The following is an 11,478-nucleotide window of genomic DNA, read 5'->3' as shown; positions in this document are numbered from 1 at the left end:
TCCGGGCCTTGACTCTCTGCTTCAACGTCTTTTCATTATTTATTTCAGGATCCATTAACGCATTGCCGAGCCCTCTGGTTCTACTCTCTTCAGGTTGTGGCTCCGAACTTGTCCTAATCGCGAAGTCCTTTGACTGGCCCGGTGTGTTTGCCTCCTTGCTTATCGTTGTCACTACACCAAATTTGTCCATTGTTCCAGTCTCTCTTCCGACGTGTGCCTCACTCTCCTGGATCGAACTATTGAGGCTGACTTGAGATCCAAAGTCCCCTTGCTCTTCTTCATCTTCCTCATCCTCCTGGGACTCACCATCGTTTCCTGCTCCTCCTCCCATGCTGAATGGAAAGAAGTTTCCTAAGGTGTTCTTCATTCTTTCTGAGAACGATGACGACGTTGTTTGCTTCCCAGTTCCGCTTGCCATCATAGTGTTGTCTGTCGGAGATCTTCTAGTTGCCGTTACTTCAGTTGAGATGTCGGACAGTTCCGACATCTCCTCTCGATCCAATGTCCCGGTGGAAGTGGCAAAATCATGGCCTTGTTCTACCGGAGTAGATTCACTCGCCAGCCTTCTGCCTCTCCCTTCCAGTCCATTTACTCCCTGGTTGTCGTTCATGGTATGGTCCGTATTGACCTCCACTTCTAACAGTTCTCTTCGCTCTTCTGAGGTCTTCTGACTTCTCGTTTCAACCATTCTGCCTGAAACCGTCTCCTCTTTATCGGACCGGGATCGCTTGATCCAATCCACAAAAGGATCGGTCATCGTTTTTCTTTGCTTTTCAGGTATGAATTTCCTAGAGCTATTACCTCGTTTTGGTATCCTTGACTTGTCTAAACTCATTCTTTATTTGTCACTTTCCTATGCCTACTCTTGACTCAATTGCTAGAGACCTTATAGTTTTATTAACAATAATAATGACACAACACAATAAATTTCACCAGATTCTACTAAATAGTGACCACGAATCCCTGTATGTTGTCAGAGTACAGTTTGTATAAAATTTATTCACACTAGCCGATTATCGGTCCAAAGATCTGGAAACTAGCACAATATGATGTTATCAGTCAATTTAAAAGATAGTGTACTCACTACCCAATCAAGCACAGTTTAGGTTGATTTAAAATCAAAAACAAAAATATATATTGACACAATATGAATGTATATATAAAAAAACGTATGTGTCTTGTACTCTTAGTCGGTCGCAGTACAATAGTCGAACCTGTCTTTTAAAGAAAAAGCTTTCCCTGCTTGGTGCTGCACCAAACAGACAAAACTTTGAAGGCAGTTATTTTCTCAAGTGGGCGTCTATTGCACCCACCGAGTACTGTGTTACCTATCTGCCTTCGGACTGCCCGAGCTAGACCTACTAAAATCCTCAGGGCAGTCACTTTTCCCAAAAACGTATTATGTTCCAATCCACACCAATGAGTCACGCTCTTTTTAATTTAGACTTAGTGTCGCGAATATCCGAGTTCGGACCTGTTTTGTATTAGTCTGGTTCTTTTTGAAAGGCAAGTTACCAGTGCAGTCACTGATACCTAGCCTGTGTATTAATAACCTAATACCTCTCGCTTTTTAGTCTTTCTTTCGTTTACCTAAGTCCTTAATAAAATGATACCCCTCCGGATTGGCACAAATAGGACCCTTCCGGACTGTCAGAATATGGACCCCTCCGGATTTGGACCCCTCCGAATTAGCAACTATAAGACCCCTCCGGATTCGGACCCCTCTGACTTTGAAAAATTTCGACCCCTCCGGATTGGGAGCCCTTAGCTCTGTCAAAGTAGCTTTTTGTAGCTTTCTTAATTTCAGCTTATACCCCTCCGGATACGTTCTGCGTTGCTTTTATGCTGTTTGAATTAACTGGGAAGGGTATAGGGTCCTTTCCTAGACCGCTCCGGATTGAAGTTAAGGCACTTATTGGACAATTCACACTAACGGTGAAGGGTCTTATCACTTGCGTAATTTCGACTCTATTATGGTTGTCTTGTGCTTTCAGCCCTCCCTTTTTGTCTAGAACTGTCCTAAGTTACTTAGTTCAATCGCTATCAACTTTTGGTAGGGGTATAAGGGTTTTTCAGAAAAATTTATAAAACGTGAAGGGTGTACCCCTCCGGATTTGTGTAATTTGCTAAAAACAATCTCAAAAATTTTCTCGCTCGCTTTTTCGAGTAATTCTCTTTCCTACTAGTAAGTTCAGCTAATTTCTGATCTAATGGTACCAAGATTGACTCGATATGCTCTGTAGTTCCAAAGTTATTAACCAAAACGTCTTTTTTCCAAACTCAAAAATTTTCTCTCTTATAGGTTCCGCCTAACTTTTTCCGCAAATCTGGTCCTTTCGACCTAAAAATTATTGATCTGAGCTCAAAAGGCCTATGCTCTTCTAGTTCAATGCAAAAGACCCGATCTAAAACGCTTTTGTAGAAAAATTTTGCGAAAAACTATGCTACCTGGACCCCTCCGGATTGATGAATCCACCAAATCAAACACGTTATGTTCGATTTCTCTGCAACCCGGAAGGCTTTCGGGTAGCGGGTTTTAAAACTCGTAGATTCACTAGTGGACGTTGTCCGAACAACTATTTTTACTGTCCTGACTCAAAGATTTCAAAAAATTTTCTGATTTTATAGTGTTTCTTACTATCAAAAATTGGGAAAATTTGGTTTTTGGTACCAAACTAGTTCCAACCACTTCCGAACTCAAGTTAACCGGTTCTATTTATTACAGTAGTGCAGTTACGATGTAACACACTAACTTAGCGCTTTTTTCCGTTTCAAAAAATATCGATATCTCAAAAATCGCGACTTGTGGGGGGATCAAAATATCGCTATTTTGACCCTAAAAACCGGTCTGTTTTCGTTGTTTTTCACTGAAAAACGATATAAGACTATTAATATAGGCTATATAAATCATAATATTAGTAATACTTTACCCCTCCGGGTTTGTTTATTATCCGAATTAAGGTGCTTAACTCGGATATTCGCAGTTCGGTGAAGGGTCACTACAGTGCAGCACTGTCGAGCCCCCCCACAGATTACTACCTTACTTTTTGTACCAAAAGGGATACAAAACTTGTTAACGATACCCAACAGTCAATTGTTGTTGTCGTTGAGCCCCTTCTTGTTGCTCCTTGTACTGCTTGCCGGATCGGTCTTCACCCAGGACCCTTCCGAATTGAGCGCAAATCAGCTGACCCTTCCGGATTGAGCGCAATTTATCATTAACTTGCTTAAATGCTCAAATAACCCTACAGTACAAGCCTCACAAACGGGCCACAAAATTGATCGTAACGATCCTGACTGATATAAATGCCTTCAACAACAATATATCTATCAACAACAACCGGGGGGGTTGAATCACATCTTGTCTGGGGGGATGATTTCTACTGATTTTTTACTTTTTTACTGTTTTTGGTTTTTTCGGTTATTTTTTATGTTTTTTTGTTTTTCTTGGGTACTATACTATTTTTTGTTTGGTTTTACTTATATCTTTAAGTGTTTTTGGTCACAAACTACTCAGGGGATGAGGGGTTTATGATTCCCCCCACCCTTCCTGGTTCGTGAATTTTCGGTCTTAACTAGGTTAAAAAACTATTCACGGTAATCCGGAAGGCTTCCGCGTTCCGAACTACCCTTCCGCCCCGGCAGTTTAGGCCTATTAAGGGCGTTAATGTGAGCATCCGCTCGGCGCGGAGTGCTCGTTAACGGTTCCGCCGGTCATGATGTCATGAAAGAATGCCCACCCAGGAGCGCCATAAAAACATACATGATGCTCCTAACCGGTAACGAGCAATTCCGGTATCTCTGCAGAATTCGGAATTGCAATTCCGAATTCTGCAGAGATTGCATTTTGGCCATTCTGGTCGAATGTCACACCAACTGTCAGTTGGCTATGTTCTTTTATGCAATTCAATTGTTTTGCAAAAATCTTGAAAGACTGAAGTTGTTACGTCAAGTAATGTTTTCAATTAAACCATTCAATGGCTAGATTTTCAATGGCTTATATTTTATCAAAAACTATTGCATCCAAGTTCGATTCCCAGGATCTAATAAAATTGATTTTTCAGCTGCAGAAACTTAGGTGTAAGAGAAGCCTAAGACGTAAGAAGCATCCAGAAGCCGGGATCTGACTCTTAAGTTTTGTACTATAATTAAGTTGAAGTCATTAATTATAAAAATTTTAAATTAGTGATGAATTCCCACAGGTCCCAATATTTATGGCACCCAAAATAAAAAAAATCAGTCGCAAAAGTCCCAAAATGTATGTTCTTGAACTCTGATTGGTTGAAATTTGAGCCAACGAGTTTATGGAATGATTGTTTGCTGTTCAAGCAGCATAAACTCAAGCTGCAGAATAGTGACCGCCGCAGCTGTGCCAAAGGGAAGATCTCTGTACGAAATTTAGGAAGCGGCAACGCGCGCAGAGCGGGCCCACCGGTGACCTTAAACCAAGACTCGGCTAATTTAGTCTTTTGACCAATTGAAAAGATTTGGGTCTTATGCGACTGCTCTTTTATTTTGGTACCTATGGGACTGATGTTTCATTTTGGGACCTATGAGTACGCACCAAATTAGCCTCAACGAAATATGCATAACGAAGTTTAGATAAATGATCAGAATTGGACGAGATGGTTTCTAATATGTTAATTTACAGATAATGCTATGCAGAATCAATAAAAGGTAATCGAAAGGTATTTACGTAATAATGAAAGGTGCATCCTGGATCCTGCCTCCAATTTTGAATGCCCGAATCATTTAAGTGAACGAGATAAGACGATTTTTGAGATTTTAACAAAATATTTCAGAAATTTCAAACAACAAAATAATTTACAAAAGTTGAAGTTCCCAACCCTGTAGTTGGGTACTGTCAGAGTACTATCAAGGATTTACAAGTCTTGCCTCCAAAAATGACTGTTCAAATCCTTGTAATTTTCGAGATCTGACGTTTTTCGTGATTTTTCAAAAAAATTTCAGAAAACTTATATTAATTTTTTTCGCAAATCTGAAATTGCCAACCATGTAGTTGGATCCTGTCAGAGTAATCTCAGAGATTGCGAATCTTGCCTCCAAATAAGACTGCTCAATTCTTTGTAGTTATCGAGATATGACGTTTTTTGTGATTTTTTCAAAAATTTTCAGAAAATTTAAATTATTATAATTTAAAATTCTGAAATTCCCAACCCTGTACTTAGGTCCTGTCAGAGTACTCTCAAGGATTGCGAATCTTGCCTCCAAATATGACTACTCAATTCTTTGTAGTTTTCGAAATGTGACGTTTTTTGCGATTTTTTCAAATTTTCGGAAAGTTTTAATTCATCATTTTTCAAAATTTGAAAATCCCAACGCTATAGTTCGGTGCTGTCAGGGTACTCTAAAGAGTTGCAAATCTTGCCTTATGCGACTGCTCAAATGCTTTAGTTTCCGAGATGTGACATTTTTTGATTTTTACAAAAATTCACAAACAATTTATCTACAAAGAAATTCCAAAATTTTGAAACTAACTTGATGAAGATACAACCTTATTGTCAGCGTACACCGAGACGTCTCAAAGCTTGCCTTTTAATATGAATGCTCAAATCCTTTCAGTTTCCGAGATAAGACTTTTTTTCAATTTTTTTTCGGGAAACTTAGGTTTAAAAAAATTCACAAAATTTTGGATTCCTAATCCTATAGTAGGATACTCTCAAGGACTCTCAGTGATTACAAATCTGGCCTCCAATTTTCTCCAGAGGCCCATTAAGTTTTCGAGATGACGCTTTTAAAATGGGAATCAAAAAATTAAAAGTTCGAAATTACCAACCCTGTAATTGGGTGCAGTCAGAGTACACTAAAAGTTTGCAGATGTTGTTTGCAATATATGCAGTTTTTCATGAGTTGTCGAAAAATATCGAAGCACCGAAGGTGCGTTAAACGCTAGTAATAACTATATACTTGTGAAATATATTGCTACGTTGATTGCAAATCTAAATTGAAACTTTGCTAGTTTTAGTTCGTGTCAACCTGTCGTGGTTGGTAAATTGCCATTTCGGTAAAACTCATGCGCGCGATATTCAATCAACCTGATTTAAATCATGCAACCCTGGTTTATACTCTATTATGTGGCATGTGGCTCTGTTTCCTCTCCCCCCCCACCACACATAAGCATCAGCATCATCTTTATGGTGTAACGAGGGGTTTTACAAGGTTAAACATGAAGACAAAATATGTATGTCATGGCCTAATTAGTTCGCATGCCAGTTTTTGTTACATTCGGAATTCGGATAACGTGAACAAAGTTTCACTAGTAAAGTTTGAATGTTGAAGAGGGGAGGAAAAAGATTTGGTTGCTTAGTTTTCTAGAAACTCAAAAAAGCTCAGGTGTATATTTCATTATTATTGTTTTTGATTTCATGATTTCAGTTAAATTCGGGCAGTTTTTGGCCGTCTTTGGTTTCGTATTATTTTATCATCCGGGCGCCAATGTAAATTTTTCAAATGTTTGAGAGTGAAGTTTGAAACAAACAGATTTCCTTCGCATCTTGCTCTTTCTTCTTCGGGCGTAAACGTTGAATCGAATTTTTGAAACCCAGATTGTCGAGGGTTGGTTGTTTCAAACGACTTCGAGAGTACAACGTTGTAGTCTTCCCTGAGATCTGAAACAGAAATATTTTAGGTATGCTGTTTTTTGTACATTGATTTTACAATGACTAACCTGATTCTGATGCCATCAGAGGTTCGATTTCATTTTTGAGATCTTCGATTTTCAGTGGGTAATGTTTCTCTGCAACGATGATCTTGTGGATTTCTAAAAGTGTCGGACCCTCGTGTCCGTATTGCATAAGTGACTTGATCTCCTTTTTGTTTTGTGCTGTATGTGGGTGACTGATACTGACTCCGGGAGTTGATTGGCGTTTCTCCAGCATCTTGAACTTCTTTTTCTGGGTCACCATGATCGCTTCTTCCTCGTATTCCTCTTCTTGTATTGATTGGTTCTCTTTGGCGACTGAAATCAGAAATATATTTTGTAAGATAATCGGACCCTTTCTTAATTTGTTGCCTTCCAAGATAGAGTCAAGGCAGCTGATTTTTGCATTACGGGGTGCTCTATTTTGATTGGGGGCGAGTGATCTGTTATACGAAAGACGATATTCGATAAAGTCTTTAAGAGAACCGAGATTTTACTTGGAGCCATGAATGAGAGAAATAATTTTGGTAATAACTTTTATCAACCTTTGTTAATGTCTTCGCTCGGCCTACGAGCTGCCCTGCTCCCTGTCGCATTGGTAGTTGCAGTCATTGGTCTAGCGGTGGACTGTCTGGAGGTCCGTGGTCCGGTATACGTAGCAGCATGTCTGCTAGTTGTAGCTGTGGTCGAAGGTCTGGACCTGCACACTGCACTGGAAGTCCATGGTCGCATTTCAGGTTGTCCAAAATCACCTGAGAGGTCAAGACATTCATTATTTTTCAAATGAAAATTTCATAGTGCAGCCCTAGAAAATCAATTACTACTTCAGTTCCTTTACTTAAATATGTACGGGATTCTATTTAAATGAAATTACAAATCAACAAGAATTAAAAACAATTCCAGTTCAACACCAGCTGTTGGATCACAAAATTTTTTATTGTGCAGTACTGCTAACCTGTAACAATCATTACTGATGCCCGTCGTTCCAAGCTTTCTTTGTAGCTTGACGAACTGAGGTGAGCATTTCTCTCTTTCTGTTCAGCCCTCAACTTTTTGATGATTTCTTTGTCCCCGGTAGATCTGGCGTGTTGCATCTGAGAGGATTGGATCTTGCGCTGGAACCTGCGGTAGAGCACGTTCTGTTCTGCGTTGATACGGGCACAAACGTACTTTTTCCTCATGTTGAGGTTGTACATCTCTACACTAAACATCGATTTAAGTTAGAAGTAACCGCGTTAATTTTTTCACTTGTTTTTCACCCTTGCGATAAACAAGTGTATTGCAATCGGGTTCAAGACTTTTTTCCCGTAAAGAATTTTGTTCACAGGATGATCTCCAATTTCAAGATCTCCCTTTTCAGTACGTTTAACATCTTGAGTTACTACTGTGTATATGGGTTACTGGATCTTCTGGTAAAAAATCTTAGATGTAAAATTGGTCGTTTCTCTAGGCTTAATTGATTTTGGCCCAATTTTTGTAGGCGTATTTACCGGGTGTGTTTTTTTTCTGGAAAATGTTTTTCAAGTGATTGTTCAATTCAATTCGAAGTACGTAACATGCTCAAAGGATTTTTTTATGCACGTTTTCATCATGCCTAGAGGAAATGGGGGGCTAAGGACTGAATGGGTGAAAAACTTGTTGGCGAAAGACCTGAAACAAAATTAGCCGAAAGTCAATTTTTAAAAAGAATCGATGGTCATTCAATTAAATATTTTGCTTCTTTCAAAAGGAAACACTTGAAATATAAAATTTGTTCCAATTCGGTGGCGGTCAGTGACAATTTGAAAATTTTGCATATTTCTGCCGTTTTTGTATTCGGCCAAAATCAATATTAAGTCCCTGGAAATGTTTCACGCTTTCAGATTTTCACGCTTTCTTTCCAAGTTTTAGATTATTGAAATCTGATCGGCTGATTTCTTTTCGCGCATTCGGTCCCTCGCGTATGAGGGATTCCACCGAAGAAATGCAGTTGCCCTTGAATCCTAAAGTCTCGAATTGAGTGCCGGCTGGACCTGTTTTTTTTTCAGTATATATTAGTTTGAAAGTTTTTTCGGACTCCGTTTGTCTGCTTATGTTTTGTCGACTTAGTTGCCAGATCACGTAATTTGACTTCTCTTGCAGTGTAAGAAAATGAACAAATTGTAATTGAAAGTCTTGTTGATTTACGTATGTAATTTTCATGTTTATAAGCCTTGACTTGGTATTTTTACCTTTTGTTTCTGAAGCGTTTTAGGCCGAATATAGTCCGGCTGAAATTTAATCGGCTTTCTGACCTAATGTTGCGTCGTTTGAAAGTAAACAAACTTCAAACGACGCCTCCTCTAGAAACACAAAAAAGTCTTGAAAATTTAAATCAAAATCAATTTAGTTCTAATTAAATGCGAGCTTTTACCTATGCAATTTTTCTTTAAAATAATACAATCGATTCCTAATTTCAGAGGCATTAAATTTTTGAGATTTTTTAGGAAATAAAATGTTTTTGAGTTTTTGTGTAGTACTCTGAAAAAGTCAAAAGGAGAATCGCAAAAACAAATTGAATTATTTTTCAGGAAACAGATTTTTCGGTCACCCGAAAGCTTTCAGAAAAGGCTGCTTTTTGATCGGCTAAAATTGCGCTTGCGATTTGGGAGAGCAATCAAAGTGGAAAATAGACTTATCAAATAGAAGTGTGGAAGAACGAAGTGATTTTAAGTTAATCAGGTCGTGATGATTTTTTCTGAAATGTCTTAATTTTGCTCACTCTCAAACTTGGTTTTGTTTATTTTAAAATTTACTTCGTTCCCTTTGGTACATGAATACAAACTCCATTATGGAACAGCAAAGGTGTAAAGGCCATGAAAAACCTAATCGGCATTTAGTTTCAGATTGTGGATTTTAGTTTTCAGATTTCCTAGCGGAATAAAAACTTTACTTATTGATCCAGTCTCAAATTGGCTTAATTTTATCAATAATTTGTCATAAATTGTTCTTGGATTTCAAGAATTTTCACGGGCATTTGTTTTTCTTTGAAATTTTGGTACGGTCAAGGTCGTAGGTTTGATTTCGGTCTGGGTGTTTTTCATCGAGCTAAAAATTTTCCGTTTTAAAAAATGGCGGCATATAATTTGTCTGGTTATTTTGTCTTAGTTGCTGAGAATTTTATCGCCTTACTTTACGGAATGTTTTTGTGCCGTAAACTATTTTCATTGCAGTTACATGAATGCAGTTTTAATTTTATATAGCTCCGACTTTGTGTATTTTCATGTTCTTGTTTTTTGCTTAATTCGCCCGAAAGCTTTGTTCGGCCAAAATGGTCCAGCTGATGTTTTTTTTGGTGGCCTAATTTTGTGTCATTTGAAGAAAAAAATTATTTTGTACCCCCTAAAGAAACAAACAAGTGTAAGGGTCGAATTTCATAACTTTATAGCTAAAAGTTTATCGTGACAACAATTTTGTTTTCAGCTAAGCGGTAGTTCACCTTAGTTTTGTCCGCGTAATTACTGCTCGATAAACGTTGAGAAAAAGTTTTTCATGCCGGCGATGGTATTGCTGGTCGTGCTTTCTTCAAATTATATATCATTATGAATTAAATTATGAAACGTTTGGTGTTGTGGTTTTTTGACATTTAAAAAGTTTTCGACTTGTGGCTTTCGCTTCATATGTGTCACGCTAGCGTGCAATGCTATGTTTTTTTGTCTGGCATCAGTCTTTTTGAATTTGATGTCCCAATTTTTTGATGTCGTAAACAAGTAGTTCCAATGCCGCTGAACGTAATTTCAATTAGTCTTCAAAATCGATTCGTTGGTATCAATTCGAAATCGTTAGTGTTTTCAATGCATCGCATAGTCTCAAAGCAAAGCTTTGTGTAGCAATTTCGTTACTGGTATTTTGATAATCTAGAGTATAAAAGTTTTCGAATTATTATCCATTGACCACTTAACAAAAAGTAGCTTTCCCCTACAACTTGAGGATTTTGGAAAGCGTTAGCTTTCATGGCATGTCAGAAACGATATCTTGAAGAGATTAAACAATGACCCATTGGCTTTTTTAGTCTCCCACGCTCGTAAAAACTTACTATAAAGTTGTCTAGAAATTGTTCTTACAAGTATTTACACGTATGAATTGTTGTAGACACTGACATGTTTTATAACAGTTTAGAGCATCAAAAGTCATTAAATAGGATTTCCTACATTGAATTTTAGTTTTAAAAAATCAAGTTTAGGGACTGGGAAATAGCGGACCCATTTTTAATCCCTTACCTCAGTGCCTTGTCCAAGTTGTAGTTGGCGTGAAGAGTCACTGGATTCTGCTCGGAACCCATCTTCAGTCCGAGCTAATAATTTTTTTTTAATTTCAAGTAATTTATCAGTTACGTGCCGTAATTTATCTGACGTGAATGACCAGCTGTGAAACTTGTTTTGTAAAATTTTTATTACTGAGGATTTAACGTTTTTCGTCTGCTAAGTGCTTTGTAATTTGCATTGTAACGTGCTAGTAATGAAAAAAGTAATCGAAATTGGTCTGACAGTAGACCAATTAGTTTGAGACTAAAAGCTACTGCAGTTCATAAACTCGTTCTTGTTAAGAGTGCAGAAACAACAATACAATGAGCTCATCAAAAATTACAATCAAATTTTGCGCTTAGAATGCAACGTGCATATTTTTGGAGACTTTTCTAATTTTTGTTCAAATTGTAAGGCAATTGCTGTTGATGTTTTTAATCAGAATTTTGAAGACGACATCGTTGAAAGATTTGAAGCGTTGTGAACGCACATATACTACGCGTGGTATTTTGATGAGTGACTAACATTTTTATGGTCGAAAAGTAATTTCTCAGT

At 37.9% G+C, this 11,478-nt stretch overlaps 1 protein-coding gene across 1 annotated transcript; it reads right to left on the bottom strand.

Moving 5' to 3' along the window:
- Positions 1–6,364: 6,364 nt before the first annotated feature.
- Positions 6,365–11,242, bottom strand: LOC134851587 (uncharacterized). The gene is made up of 5 exons (XM_063867730.1): positions 10,900–11,242; positions 7,617–7,864; positions 7,207–7,413; positions 6,689–6,979; positions 6,365–6,629 (listed from the first exon to the last, which is right to left on the bottom strand). The coding sequence occupies exons 1-5, from the start codon at positions 10,959–10,961 to the stop codon at positions 6,397–6,399; spliced, it is 1,041 nt and encodes a 346-aa protein (XP_063723800.1). The 5' UTR covers positions 10,962–11,242; the 3' UTR covers positions 6,365–6,396.
- Positions 11,243–11,478: the final 236 nt, after the last annotated feature.

The sequence above is a fragment of the Symsagittifera roscoffensis genome, chromosome 7 (genome assembly GCF_963678635.1).
Source record: "Symsagittifera roscoffensis chromosome 7, txSymRosc1.1, whole genome shotgun sequence".
Classification (NCBI taxonomy): domain Eukaryota; kingdom Metazoa; phylum Xenacoelomorpha; order Acoela; family Convolutidae; genus Symsagittifera; species Symsagittifera roscoffensis.
The sequence above is the reverse complement of the archived record's forward strand: the minus strand, read 5'-3'. Positions and strand labels throughout refer to the sequence as shown.